The sequence below is a fragment of the Eschrichtius robustus genome, chromosome 7, assembly GCF_028021215.1.
Source record: "Eschrichtius robustus isolate mEscRob2 chromosome 7, mEscRob2.pri, whole genome shotgun sequence".
Classification (NCBI taxonomy): Eukaryota; Metazoa; Chordata; class Mammalia; order Artiodactyla; family Eschrichtiidae; genus Eschrichtius; species Eschrichtius robustus.
This window is the reverse complement of record NC_090830.1, coordinates 89876650-89893987: the sequence shown is the minus strand read 5'-3', so window position 1 is coordinate 89893987 and position 17338 is coordinate 89876650. Positions and strand designations below refer to the sequence as shown.

The window sequence follows — 17338 nt, the reverse complement described above, 5'->3', positions numbered from 1 at the left end:
TAGGTCTATTCAGCTTTTGTTTCTTCATGATTCAGTTTGGGCAGGTAAGTGTATTTCTTGGAATTTGCTAATTTCATCTAGGTTATCTATTTTGCTGGCTTACAAATTCCAGTGTTCTCTTATAATCCTTTTTATTTGTATAAAATCAGTAGTAGTGTCCCACTTCATTTTCTGATTTCATTAATTTGAGTCATCCCTCTTTTATTTAAATCAATGGATATAAAGATTTGTCAATTTTGTTTATCTTTTCAACATACCAATTTTTTATTTCACTGGTATTTCTCTATTTTTCTATTCTATACTTTATTTATCTCTGTTATAATCTTTATTATTTCTTCCCTTCTGCTAGTTTGGGTTAGTTTTCATTTCTTTTTCCAGTTCCATAAGCTGTAAAGTTAGTGTACAGATTTGAGATTTTTCTTCCTTTTTAATGTATTTGTTTACAGCTACAAATTTCCCTCTCAATTCTACTTTCACTGTATGTTTTGGTATGTTGTGTTTTCATTTTCATTTGTCTCCTGGTATTTTCTAATTTCTTTTGTGATTTCCTCTTTGACCAATTTGCTGATTAAAAGGGTATTGTTTAATTTTCACATATTTGTGAATTTCCAGATTATTTTCTGCTGTTGACTTATAGCTTTATTTCATTGGGGTTGGAAATGATTTTAAGCTTTGGGGTGATTTCCATCATTTAAAAATTTTAAAGAAATGCTTTGTGGTCTAACATGTACTCTATCCTGGAGAACATTTCACATGCACTTGAGAAAAATGTGTATTCTACTGTTTGGGAGAAGAGTGTTCTGTACATATCTGTTAGGTACAGTTGGCTTATGATGATGTTCACATCCTCTATTCCCTTATTTCTCTATTTTCTTATATTCTGTCTGATTGTTCTATTACTGAAAGTGGGATTTTGAAGTTTCTAACTATTATTGTAGAACTGTCTATTTCTCCCTTAAGTCTGTCAATGTTTGCTTCCTAAATTTTGCTTCTCTGATATTTGGTTCTTATCTGTTTATAATTGTTTTGTCTTCTCAGTGAAATGACCCTCCTAGTCAAAGTCTAGTTTGTTAATTATAGTCATCCCAGCTCTCTTTAGGTTTCTCTTTACTTGGAATATCTCTTTTCATCCTTTCATTTTCAACCTCCTGGTGTCTTAACATTGAAAGTGAGTCTCTTATAGACATCATGTGGTTGCATCTTTTTTGATCCATTCTAGCAATCTGTACCTTTTGATTGGAGAGTTTAATCCATGTACATTTAAAGTAATTACTGATAGGGAAGGACTTATATCGGACACTTTGCTATTTGTTTTCTGCTTCTAGCTTTTTTCTCCCTAATTTTCTCCATTTCTACCTTCCTTTGTGTTTAGTTGATTTTTTTTTTTTTTTTTTTTTTGTAGTGACAGGTTTTGGTTCCCTTTTCACTTCCTTTGTGTGAAGATATTTTCAATATCTATTATAGATATTTTCTTTACAGTTACCTGGGCATTAATGGTTACAAGTTAATATTCTCATATATAATATATATATTATATATATATGTAATTTTCCTGATTTTCTTTTTCTTTCTTTTTAAAAATCATTATTTGTATTCAAATATATTTGACATTTATCAAATAAATTTAGATAGCACCTCTATCACATCACATAATTATTATTTCTTTTTTTGTGGTTGGAATAATTAAGATCTAGTCTCTTAGAAAATTTAATGATTAAAATAAAATATTGCTGTCTATGTTCACTAAACTGTGCATTAGATATCCAAGATTTATTTGTCAACTAGTTGCAAGTTTGTACCCTTAAACAACACCTCTTATTCCCCCAAGCCCCTGGTAACCACTGTTTTACTCTGTTTTGACGAGTTGGGTTTTTTAGATTCACGTATAAGTGATATCATAGAGTATTTGTCTTTCTCTGTCTGACTTATCTTACTTAGTGAAAGGTCCATCAGTGTTGCCACAAATGGCAGGATGGCCTTCTTTCTTATGGCTGAATTATATTCCATTGTATATACATACAACATCTTCTTTATCTACTCATCTGTTGATGAGCGCTTAGGTTGTGTCTATATCTTGGCTATTGTGAATAATGCTGCAATAAACATGGAAGTGCATATATCTCTTCAATATCCTGTTTTCATTCCCTTTAGATATATACCCAGAAGTGGGATTGCTGGGTCATGTGGAAGTTCTATATTTAATTTTCTCAGGAACCTCCATACTGTTTTCCATAGTGGCTAAAGCAATTTACATTCCCATCAACAGTGTAAAAGTTTCCTTTTTCTGTATGTCCTCACCAATGCTTGTTATCTCTTGTCTTCTTAATTATAGCCATTCTAACAGGTGTGAGATGTATCTCATTGTGGTTTTTTTTTCACATCTTTATTGGAGTGCAAATGCTTTACAATGTTGTGTTAGTTTATACTGTACAACAAAGTGAATCAGCTATATGTATACATATATCCCCATATCCCCTCCCTCTTGAGCTTCCCTCCCACCCTCCCTACCCCATCCCTCTAGGTCGTCACAAAGCACCAAGCTGATCTCCCTGTGCTATGCAGAAGCTTCCCATTAGCCATCCATTTTACATTTAGTAGTGTATATACGCCAGTGCTACTCTCACACTTCATCCCCGCTTCCCCTTCCCACCCCCATGCCCTCAAGTCCGTTCTCTACGTCTGCATCTTTATTCCTGTCCTGCCACTAGGTTCATCAGTACCACTTTTTTAAATCTCGTATATATGCGTTAGCATACGGTATTTGTTTTTCTCTTTCTCACTTACTTCACTCTGTATGACAGATTCTAGGTCCATCTGCCTCACTACAAATAACTCAATTTCGTTCCTTTTTATGGCTGAGTAATATTCGATTGTATATATGTGCCACATCTTTTTATCCATTCATCTGTTGATGGACATTTAGGCTGATTCCGTGTCCTGGCTATTGTAAATAGTACTGCAATGAACATTGTGGTACATGTATCTTTTTGAATTATGGTTTTCTCAGGGTATGTGCCCAGTAGTGGGATTGCTGGGTCATATGGTAGTTCTATTTTTAGTTTTTTAAGGAACCTCCATACTGTATCAATTTACATTCCCACCAACAGTGCAGGAGGGTTCCCTTTTCTCCACACCTTCTCCAGCACTTATTGTAGATTTTTTGATGATGGCCATTCTGACCAGTGTGAGGTGATACTTCATTGTGGTTTTGATTTGCATTTCCCTATTGATTAGTGATGTTGAGCATCTTTTCATATATCTGTTGGCCATCTGTATGTCTTCTTTGGAGAAATGTTTATTTAGGTCTTCCGCCCATTTTTGGATTGGGTTGTTTGTTTTTGTGATATTGAGCTGCGATGGCAAATGAGATTGTTTCCTTAATTTCTCTTTCTGATCTTTTGTTGTTAGTGTACAGGAATGCAAGAGATTTCTGTGCATTAATTTTGTATCCTGCAACCTTACCAAATTCATTGATTAGTTCTAGTAGTTTTGTGGTGGCATCTTTAGGATTTTCTATGTATAGTATCATGTCGTCTGCAGTGACAGTTTTACTTCTTCTTTTCCAGTTTGTATTCCTTTTATTTCTTTTTCTTCTCTGATTGCCGTGGCTAGGACTTCCAGTACTATGTTGAATAATAGTGGCGAGAGTGGACGTCCTTGTCTTGTTCCTGATCTTAGAGGAAATGGTTTCCTCTAAGTTTTTACCATTGAGAGTGATGTTTGCTGTGGGTTTGTTGTATACAGCTTTTATTATGTTGAAGTAGGCTCCCTCTATGCCCACTTCCTGGAGAGTTTTTATCATAAATGGGTGTTGAATTTTGTCAGATGCTTTTTCTGCATCTATTGAGATGATCATATGGTTTTTATTCCTTAATTTGTTAATATGGTGTATCACATTGATTGTTTTGCGTATATTGAAGAATCCTTGCATCCCAGGGATAAATCCCACTTGATCATGGTTTATGATCCTTTAAGTGTGTTGCTGGATTCTGTTTGCTAGTATTTTGTTGAGGATTTTTGCATCTATGTTCATCAGTGATATTGGTCTATAATTTTCTTTTTTTGTGATATCTTTGTCTGGTTTTGGTATCAGGGTGATGGTGGCCTCGTAGAATGAGTTTGGGAGTGTTCCTCCCTCTGAATTTTTTGGAAGAGTTTGAGGATAGGTGTTAACTCTTCTCTAAATCTTTGATAGAATTTGCCTGTGAAGCCATCTGGTCCTGGACTTTTGTTTGTTGGAAGATTTTTAATTACAGTTTCAACTTCATTACTTGTGATTGGTCTGTATTTTCTAATTCTTCCTGGTTCAGTCTTGGAAGGTTGTACTTTTCCAAGAATTTGTCCATTTCTTAGGTTGTCCATTTTATTGGCATATATTTATTTATAGTAGTCTCTTATGACCTTTTGTATTTCTGCGGTGTCAGTTGTAATCTCTCCTTTTTCATTTCTAATTTTGATTTGAGTCCTCTCCCTTTTTTTCTTGATGAGTCTGGCTAAAGGTTTATCAATTTTGTTTATCTTCTCAGAGAACCAGCCTTTAGTTTTATTGATCTTTGCTATTGTTTTCTTTGTTTCTATTTCATTTATTTCTGCCCTGATCTTTATGATTTCTTTCCTTCTGCTAACTTTGGGTTTTCTTTGTTCTTCTTTTTCTAGTTGCTTTAGATGTAAGGTTAGATTGTTTATTTGAGATTTTTCTTGTTTCTTGAGGTGAGCTTGAATTGCTGTGAACTTCCCTCCTAGAACTGCTTTTGCTTCGTCCCATAGGTTTGGATTGTCGTGTTTTCATTGTCATTTGTTTCTAGGTATTTTTTTGATTTTCTCTTTGATTTCTTCAGTGATCTCTTGATTATTTAGCAGTGCACTGTTTAGTCTCCAAGTATTTGTGTTTTTTACTGTTTTTTTTTTCCTGTAATTGATTTCTAATCTCATAGTGTTGTGGTCAGAAAAGATGCTTGATACAATTTCAATTTTCTTAAATTTTCCAAGGCTTGATTTGTTACCCAAGATGTGATCTATTCTGGAGAATATTCTGTGTCCACTTGAGAAGAAAGTGTATTCTTCTGCTTTCGGGTGGAATGTCCTAAAAATATCAATTAAGTCTATCTGGTCTATTGTGTCATTTAAAGCTTGTGTTTCCTTATTTACTTTCTGTCTGGATAATCTATTAGTGTAAGTGGGGAGTTAAAGTCCCCCACTATTAATGTGTTACTGTCGATTTCTCCTTTTATGGCTGTTAGCATTTGCCTTATGTATTGAGGAGCTCCTATGTTGGGTGCATAAATACTTATAATTGTTATGTTTTCTTCTTGGATTGATCCCTTGATCATTATGTAGTGTCCTTCCTTATCTCTTGTAACTGTCTTTATTTTAAAGTCTATTTTATCTGATATGAGGATTGCTACTCCAGCTTTCTTTTGATTTCCATTTGCATGGAATATCTTTTTCCATCCCCTCACTTTCAGTCTGAATGTGTCCCTAGGTCTGAAGTGGGTCTCTTGTAGACAGCATATAGATGGGTCTTGTTATTGTATCCATTCAGCGAGCCTGTGTCTTTTGGTTGGAGCATTTAATCCATTTACATTCAAGGCGATTATTGATATGTATGTTCCTATTACCATTTTCTTAATTGATTTGGGTTTGTTTTTGTGTGTCTTTTTCTTCTCTTGTGTTTCCCACTTAGAGAACTTCCCTTAGCATTTGTTGTAAAGCTGGTTTGGTGGTGCTGAATTCTCTTAGCTTTTGCTTGTCTGTAAAGCTTTTAATTTCTCCATCTAATCTGAATGAGATCCTTGCCGGGTAGAGTAATCTTGATTGTAGGTTTTTCCCTTTCATCATTTTAAATATGTCCTGCCACTCCCTTCTGGCTTGCAGAGTTTCTGCTGAAAGATCAGCTGTTAACCTTATGGGGATTCCCTTGTATGTTATTTTTTGCTTTTCCCTTGCTGCTTTTAACATTTTTTCTTTGCATTTAATTTTTGATAGCTTGATTATATGTGTCTTGGCATGTTTCCCCTTGGATTTATCCTGTCTGGGACTCTCTGCACTTCCTGGACTTGATTGACTATTTCCTTTCCCATGTTAGGCAAATTTTTGACTATAATCTCTTCAAATATTTTCTCAGACCCTTTCTATTTCTCTTCTTTTTCTGGGACCCCCATAATTCGAATGCTGGTACATTTAATGTTGTCCCAGAGGTCTCTGAGACTGTCCTCAATTCTTTTCATTCTTTTTTCTTCATTCTGCTCCCTGGCAGTTTTTTCCACCATTTTATCTTCCAGCTCTCTTATCCGTTCTTCTGCCTCAGTTATTGTGCTATTGATTCCTTCTAGAGTATTTTTAATTTCAGTTATTGTGTTGTTCATCACTGTTTGTTTGCTCTTTAGTTCTTCTAGATCCTTGTTAAATGTTTCTTGTATTTTCTCCACTCTGTTTCTGAGATTTGAGATCATCTTTCTATCATTACTTTAAATTCTTTTTCAGGTAGGTTGCCTATTTCATCTTCATTTATTTGGTCTTACAGGTTTTTACCTTGCTCCTTCATCTGTAACATATTTTTTTATCATTTCATTTTTTTTTTGATGGGTGGGGCTGTGGACAGGAGTCTTACTGGTTGTTTGGCTTGAGGCGTCCAGCACTGGAGTTTGCAGACAGCTGGATAGAGCCTGGTCTTGATGTGGAGATGAGGACCTCCAGAAGACCTCACTCCGTTCAATATTCCCTGGGGTCTAGGTTCTCTGCTAGTCCAGTGGTTTGAACTCAGAGCTCTCACCACAGGAGCTTGGGCCCTACCTCTGGCCTGGGAACCAAGATCCCACAAGCTGCGTGGTGAGGGAAAAAAAAAAAGAAAAGAAAAGAAAAACAGGAGCAGTACAATAACAAAGAAGAAAAAACAAAAGAAAATTAGAAAGATAAAAGTATGTTAGGAAAAATAAAAATATAATTGAAACAACTGCAACAAGGTAAAACAAAACCACAACAGAAAAAAGAAAAAAAAGGGGGGGGGGGACAACAAGCCAAAAGGAGCAAAACAATAACGAAGTATAAAGAATAAAATAAAATTAGAAAAATAAAATATTTATTAGGAAAAATAAAAATATAAATGAATCAACAACAATGAATCAACAACAAGGTAGAACAGAACCCCAATCTAAAAACGGAAGAAAGGGATTGGGATTGACATATATACACTAATATGTATAAAATGGATAACTAATAAGAACCTGCTGTATAAAAAAATAAATAAAATTCTAAAAATTCAAAAAAATAAATAAATAAAAGCCGAAAAAAGGAAAAACAAAAAAAAAAGCCTTGGCTATGGCGGGGGAGGAGTTTGGGCGGAGTTTAGGCAGAGGTGGAACTTAGGCAGGGGCAGGGTTTAGGGTGGGACGGGACGTAAGCGGGAGGGGGTGGGTGATGTTTGAGTGTGGGGTGGGTCCTAGGCTCAGGACCCACACAGCCGCAGCCGGAAGAGGCCTTGGGGGTGGGCCCTAGGTGGGGCGACGTTCAAGTGTGGGGCGGGGCCTCTGCTTAGGACCTGCCCGGTAGCAGAGAGACAGTTCGTCCAAAGGGGGGTCTCTGGAGTGTGAAGTTCTGGGGTTTGGAGGTAAGGCCCTGGGTGAGGGTGTGTGGGTGGGGTTTAGGCCCAGTGGGGTTGGAGGCGGTCTCAGAGGGGGTCTCCAAATACAGATGTAGGACCCTGGGTGTGGGTGTAGGGGCAGAGCTTGGGCTCTGCGCGGTAGGAGGGAGGCTCCGAGGGCAGAGGATTAGGCCCTGGAGCCCAACAGGTTCCCTGGTGCCTAAGTGGACAGGGAAAGCGCTGGCCCCGTTCCCTTCCGTTCCTCCGTGCCCCACACCCCCGATTTCTGTATGTTGATTTTATATCCTGCAGCTTTACAGAATTCATTGTTTAGTTCCAACAGGTCTTTGGTTGAGTCTTTGGGATTCTCTATATACAAAATCAAATCATCTGCAAATAATGACAAGCTTACTTTTTCATTTCCAGTTTGAATGCCTTTTGTTTCTTTGTTACGCCAATTAGCTCTAGCTAGGACTTCCAGTACTATGTTGAATAAGAGTGGTAAGAATGGGAATCCTTGTCTTGTACCTGATCTTAGAAATAGAGCTTTCAACTTTCCACGATCGAGTGTAATGTTAACTGTGGGTTTGTTGTATATGGCCTTAATTATGTTGTGGTATGTTCCTTCTATACCCAATCTGTTTGAAGTTTTTAGCATGAAGTGTTGTTGTAATTTGTCAGATGCTTTTTATGCATCTATTGAGGTGATCATCTGATTGTTATCTTTCATTCTATTAATGTAGTGTATCCCACTTTTTAATTTGCATGTGTTGAACCATGCTCGCATTCCAAGGATAAATCTCATTAGGACATGGTGTATAATTATTTGGATGTGTTCTCTTTTTTTGAGTTGAGTACATAGTTCTATTTTTTAATTGAAGTATAGTTGACTTACAATATTATATTAGTTTCAGGTGTTACCATTAGTTTAAAAAGTTGTCTTGCACTTTAGCATGGAAGCTTCTGATAGAAAGTTTATATTGTGGGAGTTGTCAGAGTCTAGTGTTTGCTACCCAGCAATTGTTGGACATAGCCGTGTCACACACATCTGCCCAGTGCAATGGGTAGAGCATGGGTTTTGAGGCGAGATCTGGATTCAGATCCATGTTAGCTATGGAAATTGTGGAAAATTCCATGACTTGTGAGAGCCTCACCTTTCGTATGAAAATGAAAATAATGAAAATGAAAATAATGCTGATATCATGGGGTTGTTCTGGAATTGGAAATCATGTATGTAAAGTGCCTGGTACATACATCTCAATGAATGATAATCCTGATAATGTTAAAAGAATCTATTCTTAGTTTCATCACTATTTCTTGAGAGATTTAGATGCAGCCTAGAGGACGCAGAATGAATGATAGGACCAACTAAGAGACTTTTGTGGGAATGGTGTGCCAAAGAGCCCTGACCCCTACCCACCCCCACACCTTTTCAAGGGGCAGGAGAGGAGCAGACAGCTAGGAATGGTTTATTCCCAAGGGGAATTGAGGGACCAAAAGAGTCATATCAGAATCACTGGAGGCTTTTCCAACCCATGCATCCTACATCATTTCCTGTGGAACAGCTCCACCAAGCCTGCCCAACCATCCTAGTTTGCCACCAGAAGTCCCTCACCCCTAAAAGTTCTTGAGTCCCAAGCACACAGGTCTGGTTGGTCACCCTTCCCACATTCACACGGATGAAGTCATCACCACGGTGACCCACTGAGGTCTCTGAGGGAGTGTGGCAGCCTTCAGCTACATTGGTGGGGGGGGGAGTTGCTAAAGGGTCTGCTGGAAGCTGGGGAGACAGAAATTCTGCCCACACAATGGATGCACCTCATCTGTCTGACTCAGGTCTTCTGCATTTTCAGGTCAGGCAGTGTGAACAACAACTGGATGGACATTTACACCTTTGTGGAGGATTTGGTCAAGAAGTTTGACAAGTACGGCTTCTCCAAGTTGCAGGGTGTTTACCCCTGCCAGGCAGAGTACACTGCTGTTTAGACTCAGTGGCCATGGGAGCCCCTCAGGTCAGGAGCACAGAGCCCAGGGGGGTGTTCTGAAGCATAGGAGACCACGCTGGTTCCATCAGGTCTCAGCAGCTTTCTTAGCTCCTACCTGGAAGTCAGGCCATATTGTAGGGGACACAGTCTTCCCTTGAGGACCTCATAGATGAGGAAACAGGCAAACCAGTAACACAATAACTAAACACCAGGTTAAATGGTGCCAAGGGCCAAAAGAAAAGGGAGAAGGACTTATAAGGCAAATTAAAAGGAAAAAGCAAGAACTCTTAGGAAAAAAGTCAAGGATGGTTTCTCAGAGGATGTGGAATTTTGAACTAGGTCTTGAAGAATGGGGAAAGACAGGGTAACAGGAACCGTCAAGGAGACTTCTTGTGCATTGGAGAGTAGGGTTAACTCAGGAGAAGGCTAGGAGATGAGGCTGGACAGGACAGATTTGGACCAAGGTCATCAGGGCTTATAATGCCAGGCCAAGGGACTTGTATTTCCTGCTGTGAACAAGAGGGAGCTATAGATGATTCTTGGTCAGGGGTCTGACATGATCAAGGTTGTGTCCCAGGAAGGAAAGTCTGATATTGTGGGTAAAATGTTTTGTAACAAGAACGAGGAGCAGTACGGAGCTTATCCATGAACCTATTGTAGCAATTTACCTAAAAGATAATGAGGGTCAATGGACCAAAAGGCAGTGGCCAGGGAGAGGAAAGGGAGGGATGTATATGAATAGCTGCCAAGAAGGAGAATGATTTTTCTAGATGAGAGGAGATAAGACAGGGAGGGCTATAAAGGAGGGAAGAGGAGTGAAGGTACAAAGAATTTTATAGAAGAGGAGAAGCCAGTTGGGAGGCCCTCATGCCAGAGGCATAGGTGTCTGTCTCCTGGTGTGTGCGTGTGCACCTGTGTGCGTGTGTGCATGTGTGTGTGTGTGTGTTTGAGAGAAAGACACTTTGGGTGGGGGGGTGTTGGGAGCATAGGGTTGGAGCAGGATGCCATCCTGGCACTTTCTTCCAAGAAGGCACCACATCTCCACAGGCCTCCTTCACCAAGATTCCTAAAATCCTTCACTAAAGATATAGGAGCTTCCAGGGTTTGGGAAATGGACCCCAAAGCAGAAGAGTTGGGGTGAGGAACAGAGAAATTGAGATGCACCTTCTTTCTGGCTGCTCATTGGTTTCATTTTGAGCCTGTGTCATGTATACCTTCTCATGAGCACATGCTTCCTCCCCAGCCCTAACCTGCGGATGTCCTTCATCACTTACTCCACACTGGGTCACACCCTCATGAAGCTCACCTCAGACAGGTAAGTGCTGCTTTAATCCCCCAAGGCAGGCCTGGTGGATGGGGTCCATTGAGAGCCCAGGGAGCTGACAGTTCCCACTGGGAGCAGTCTGGGCCATCCCGGGCTCCCCTCATTGTCCACTCTGACCCCCAACCCCGGCTCCATGGCTCCCACTGACCCCTGACTGCACTGGCCCTGGCAGACCCCGTGCTGCTAGACCATCTCCGCCCCCTCTAAGCCCTGCCCTCCGCCTGTCCTGCGTCCTCTCAGCACTCTTCCCTTTTCTGAGAACTGGCTCACTGCAAGGACTCCTGGGATCTGGTGGAGCAGATGTGTGGGCCCTTTGTGAACACTGGCCTGTGTTGGGCACCTGCTCTGTGTGTCACTCTCTGCTCTGGGCCAGTAGGGGAAGAGGGGAGGCACAGTCAGAACCAGGAGGCAGGGATGGGCAATGCTGAAGTGCTGGAGCTTCAGTGGAGGGGAGCTTGGTCCCTTGGTGGGTCTGAGACAAGGGAGCCCATGAGTGTGGGCTGGGGTGCAGGAGGGAAGCATGACACGCCAGCATCCTAGGTGGGCCATTAGGAGGGCCCAGCGATGTGCCCAAAGCCCTGGAGGTGGGAAGATATGGAGCTCCTGAGTAGCCGAGAGGTTAAGATGCCCATGACACAAATGATCGGAACCCAGGGAGTGTGTTGGTGCCAGTGCGTGGACACAGCACTCCCCATGCCTGGCTCCCAGGAGAAGCATAGGCTGTGCTTCTTGTTAGGTGAGCTAGGGGAAGGCATGGTTCTGGGTGTCCCTGTCTTCTGCATTTCAGAGAGAGAGACCTGAGTGGGGTTGAGGTGGAAGACAGCAAGTCAGTGGGGGGCTGTCAGGCAGGTGGTAGAAAGAGAGGCGGGGGCTGGGTGGGGGCCTCGGGGGGAAGAGCTGCCCGTGGGGGAGAGGAGGACCACTGCCTCCTCCAAGGCAGGGGTTCAGAGCCTGAACCAAGGGAGCTGTGGGGAGGCTCTTGAGGGTCTCCGGGGTCCTCTCTGGAAATTGGAGGTGACGATGTCTTCCTCAAGGGAAGGTGTCAGAAGTGGGAGTGGGGCTCAGGGGAGTGAAAAATGGGGTGGAATCTTAAGAAGTGAAGGGTCTGATGAGGGCATAAGCAGCCTAGTGCACAGAGCTGGGAGTAGGGATGGGGGAGGCAGCCCAAGAAAAAGGCCCACTCAGGCAGGAGTGAAGCCTGACCAAGCTCAGTCCCGGGCCGAAGGCTGGGGAGAGATGAGAGCTCCAGCATATTTGGGGGTGCTGTCAACAAAACAGAAATCTTCCCAAAAGTGTCAGGAAGAGGGGAGGGTGTTTGTGCTGGGGTGGGCAGGGACTGGTTTGGCCTCCACTGGCCCGGGGTCACAGCCTCCTCAGCTCCTGGGCTGGGTCAGGCAGGGCAGGACCTGGGGCTCTCAGATCGCACCTCAGGGCAGAATCCCTCCTGCGCAAAGCGAGAGCCAGCCTTCAGGGACCACGTTCTCCTTAGACTTGCTGTGACTGCTCAGCCCATCACACTGGATTAGCCTGAACCTAAGCCCCAGCCCTGGTGTGTCCCAGTCCCATCCCCTGCTATCTGCTTTAACAGAGGCCGACTGCCCATCCCCATGGCAGCCTGGGGTCACTGCTCTTCCTCCCACATGGACAGGCCTCAGGCCTCTTTTCCAGCTTATGGTCTATTTTGTCAGGAGCACATGAAGCCCAGGAGCCCTAGACTCTAACGGAGCAGCTTGACGGCTTCCTTTAGTACCGATCCAGAAGGGGAAGTGGCTTGGAGGGACCAAGTCCATCTCAGGAGTCTGTGGCAGGGGAGGAGGGGACAGGGCAGGGGTATCAGCAGAGTGACCTTTCCAAACTCAGCCTTGCCTGTTGGAAGGTGACGTGCCCTCACCAGGGACCCCTTAGGTGCCAGCAGTACCGCCAGTCACATTGGGGGTGCTGGATTCACAGGTGCACATCCATGGGTGCTCCCCCCTCACCACGGACGGTCAAGGCAGGGCCCTTGCTGAGTCCCCTGAGGTCTGCATGCCTGAGACAGGGATGAGCACATTGAAAGCCAGGCCCCACACATGGGACCAGCAAAGCAGCATCCTCCACACCCACTGAATGAGAGACAGAGAAGCGTTGACCAAGGCCTGTCAGTGTCAAAGACACAGGCAGAGAGGTCACCACAGGGCCACTTGTGTCCTCTCTGGTCCAGGCAGGTCTCCACAGGGCAGAATGGCACCAGGGCAGCTGGTCTGTTTTGTAACAGTCAACCCTCATTCCTCCTCAACCCCCTTTACTGATTTTTTTTCAGGAATGAAATTCGTGATGGTCTTAGCAGACTTCAGAATATAGTACCTAGTGGAGCCACACACATGCAGGAAGGATTTAAAAAGGTACAGATCCTACAGCTCTGAGACTTTATTCTGCTTTATCAAGTTCTTAGAGTATTATTGGGTCATCTCACTGCCCTCCCCCAACTTTCCTTCATTTTGTTGCAGGCAAATGAACAGATTCAACAAGCTAACTCAGGAGGTAAGCTGCCTGCTGACGTCAGTGTGCTCAGGTGGGACAGAGCCAGGTGCAGGCCTCAGCGAGGGCTGGTGCAGACCCCCTCGGCCAATTCCTAGCACTGACCCTCGGAGCGAGTCCCTTGTCCTCTCTGTGATGCAGGTTCCTCCTCTGCACAGTGAGGATGAAAACCACCCCCAGGGATGCTTCCAAGAACCACATGGCATCATGCATTACATTCCTGGTTCTTACTAGATATCAAGTGCTTGACCTATGGTTGGGCTGCATGAAAAAGAAAAGAGAACTTCCAGGGACGGCGAGCTGACGGGGTTCAGTTTAGGGAACAGAGACCTTGGCGTCCCCCTGGCTGCCCACACTTTGTCCACCACAGTTCTGGCTCTGCCTCCTTTCCCTTGAGCCTCTTCCCTCTGGTTGACTCTCATCCTGTGACTGTGCCTCCGACTGTGGAAATGGCTTTACTTGGCCCAGACCACCTGCATCTAGACTGTAGGGTTGCAGGCCTTGTCAGGAAGGATGCATGGGCTGCTGGGGAAAGGCGGGGAGCTGGGCGGGGGCTGCTGCCCAAGCACCTTGACAGTCATTCTGGCTGCTCCTCCCTGTGCTCACCTGAGAGGCTTGTCCTCGTCCAGTGAAGTAGCTGCAGTTGGCTTTCAGGGCAAAGGCTGTGCCACCTGCCCATAATGAGGGTCCACTAGGAAGGGCTCTGATCCGGTCTCAGGCTCCTCGTCTATCAAGTGGGTCCTGGGCTGAGGCCCCTTCTCCCTCCAGGAGCTCTGGGTGGTGGGTGCTCGGGTCAGGGTGACCTCTCCCCAGGAGGGGGAGGTGTGGGAGCAGTGCTGTGGGCCTGGCAGCCTGAGGCAGGTCATTCCAGGTGCCTTGCTGACCAGGCCACTCCCTGCTTCTGCAGAAAACAAGGTTCCCTCTATGATTATCTCCTTGACCGATGGAACCCTGGAGGAAGCACCGTTTGAAATGACTAAGGAAGAAGTGAGTCCAGACCATTGTTACCAGCTTTGTGCTCCACCTGTTTTGTGAATTGTACTCAACGCTTTTTTCCTCTTAGGCTGACGAGGCTCGGAAAATGGGAGCAACAGTATACTGTGTGGGTGTAAAAGACTTTGAGGAAGACCAGGTAATTCAGAACAGGTAACCAGGTGCCACTTTTGAGCCCAGGTGGGGAAATTTTTCTAAGGCACCTGTCCCACGGTCTCCGAGAGGATGGCCCTCTACCCACCCCAAGTGTCTGGACAACAGGTAGCCACTGCAGATGAATAGCAAGTGTTGTGTAAACCTGCACAGCAGAGGTACGGGTGGAGGAGCTTTCCACTCCCTAAGGGTGGGCTGCTAGCAGATGCCAGCACGTGACCTTGGAATCCAGCATGGCAGAAGGCAAGAGCCTGTCTTCTGGGATGGGACCTGCTGCGTCCTCAACCCCTGACTGTGTGCCAACCGTCTCCTCTCTGCTGTAGTTATTGGAAATTGCAGACAGCCCCCGTCACGTCTTTGGAGTGGACCAAGGATTCAAGGCTCTTAAATACATCGTTGAGCCAGTGAGTGAGGGCTGGACGTGAGAAGTGGGAAGGGGAAGCTTCTCGCCAAGCCCCCGCATTCAAGCCCCTGCCCCTCATCTCCCTATTCTAGCTCGGAACTAAGTCCTGTATTGAAATTACAGCTGTGGAGCCTTCCAGTGTCTGTACAGGAGGTAAGAGCTGGAGTGCTGTTTTAAACACAGGGGTGTGTGTTTGTGTGAGTGGTGAATGTGCCCAGTGTGCGTTGCAGGTGTGCTGTGAGCACATGGTTTCACTATGTGTGGTTGTGCGTGTAGTGTGTATGGTGTGTGTGAGTGTGGTGTCTGAGTGTGTGGGGTGATTGTATGGAAATTGTGGGCATATGACTACATTGGGCATATAAGGGAATGTTTATGTGAGGTGTGTATGCCGAGTGTTGGTTGTGTGTGTGTGTGTATTTGTATAATTACTTCTTTCTTCCAGTTTTACTGAGATGTAATTGACATACAGCTCTGTATACGTTTGATGTATGCCACAAAATGACACAAAAATATTGCAAAATGATAAGTTTAGTGTACATATTTTTTAAACTCAAAGCCAAAAGTTTAATTAAGAAATAAGAAAAACTTTATTTTTAAAACCCTCAACAAAACACTAGCAAATAGAATCCAACAACATAAAAAAAGGACAGTACATCAAGAATAATTAGGGCTCACCTCTGAAATGCAAGCCTGGTTCAGTATATGAAATATCAATGTGATTTTCCTCATCAGCAAAATGGAGAAGAAAAATATGATTATTTCAGTGGATGAAGAAAAGAATTGGACATAGTTCACGGTCAGCGTCATACTAGCAACACAGACTGACAAAGGCATCCAACAAATACTCACAGCTATCACTACACCCAGTGGTTCAACGGGATCGAGACCTCTCCCTGAGATCTGGAACTTGACAAGGATGCCCTCTCTCCCCTGGGAGGGTCCCTGCATCAGTGTGGGGAGGATCCTGTGCAGTTGCTTGTCTGGTAGAAGCCGTCTCTCTCAGTGAGCTCTGTGTGTGCCGGCTCGTACGTCCACATCACTGGGATTTGTGGAGTTGAGGTGGGTGGATAAGCACACGCTCCCACTGGTAACAGCACACAGCTGGATGCAGCTGGACGCAGACCCAGGAAGCTGGTCCTGGCCGCGGTGCTCTGAACTGCAAGGCTACAGCACAGTAGGCCATGGGGTCAGACACAACGGTGTTCATATCTGAGCTCTGCTGCCCCCAGACATGAAACCAGGGCTTCTCTGGTGTCACGTACCAGCCGTGCAGTAGCCTGACAGCTTCAATTCTCTGATTATGTCCCTGGGACATACACAGGCCTGTCAAACCATAGAGGAAGATGCCCATTGTCATTCATGCCCTGTGGTGGCCCAGCTGAGGTGACAGGTGCCCACTGCACACCCTCTGCAAGCGTGGCCCAGCAGTGCTGCTCTGACCTTTACAGCTGCTGTCATCTTGTCAAAAGCTGCCACACAGCATGACTGTCACTTGGAGCGAAAGCTCAAGGCAGGAACCTGGACCCCAAATAAAGCAGAAGCTGTTCATCAGGCTGTTGTTCTGAATAAGTCAGTGGGCCGGGTGTGAGGAAGCCGGGAGTGGGGAGGCCCTCTTCAGTCTCTCGGCCTCCCTCCAGGACTAGGCAGAGGCCTCTGCTGGCTTCCCTGCCTCCAGGCCTGTGCTCCAGCCCATTCTCTGCACAGGACCCAAGGGGCAGAGAAGGCCACTTCCCTACCCCAGCCTGACCATGGAGGCTGAGGCCCCTGAGCCAGACAACTGGGCCCTCCAAGGTCCAGCCTCTGCTCTAAGCCCACCTGCTGCAGAGGCTGGGGGCTGGCGGGACTGGGCTCCCTGCAAAACCTTCCTCAGCTTTACAGGGTCCAGCCCACCATCCTTTTAGGCCTTATTCTCAGGGCACCTCAATCCCAAAGCCTTTCCTAGTCAACTGGTCCCTCTGGCTTCTCACAGCCCTTGCTCTGTTCCTGTCATTAGTCACTTGTCACCCAGTATGAACCATGACTTCTGCTTGGCTGTGTCCACAGCTTTGTTTTTTTATTTTTATCATTATATTCAATTCATTGTTTTTATTCCAGCTTTTTATTACGGAAGATTTCAAACCTAACAAAGTGGAAATGATTGTACAATGGATACCCCTCTCTCCACTACCTGGATCTGCAATTAATACCTGACCGTATTTCCTTTATCATTTATTTATCTAACTCCTCTCTCTTTCTTGACTCTCTGTTTTCATCAATTCATCTTATTTCTTTTTTTGGCTGCATTGGTTCTCCATTGCTGTGGGCTTTCTCTAGTTGTGGCGAGCAGGGGCCACTCCTTGTTGCGGTGCGCGGGCTTCTCATTGCCATGGCTTCTCTCGTTGCGG

At 44.5% G+C, this 17338-nt stretch overlaps 1 protein-coding gene across 1 annotated transcript in view; it reads left to right on the top strand.

Annotated features, from left to right (window-relative positions):
- Positions 1 to 17338, top strand: part of LOC137767160 (anthrax toxin receptor-like) — a 44564-nt gene that overhangs the window by 8209 nt on the left and 19017 nt on the right. Inside the window, exons 2-7 of the mRNA XM_068547888.1 lie at positions 9433 to 9504; positions 10808 to 10879; positions 13188 to 13269; positions 14469 to 14537; positions 14875 to 14955; positions 15047 to 15107. Coding sequence (XP_068403989.1) covers positions 9433 to 9504; positions 10808 to 10879; positions 13188 to 13269; positions 14469 to 14537; positions 14875 to 14955; positions 15047 to 15107 — 437 coding nt within the window. The remainder of the gene's footprint in view (positions 1 to 9432; positions 9505 to 10807; positions 10880 to 13187; positions 13270 to 14468; positions 14538 to 14874; positions 14956 to 15046; positions 15108 to 17338) is intronic.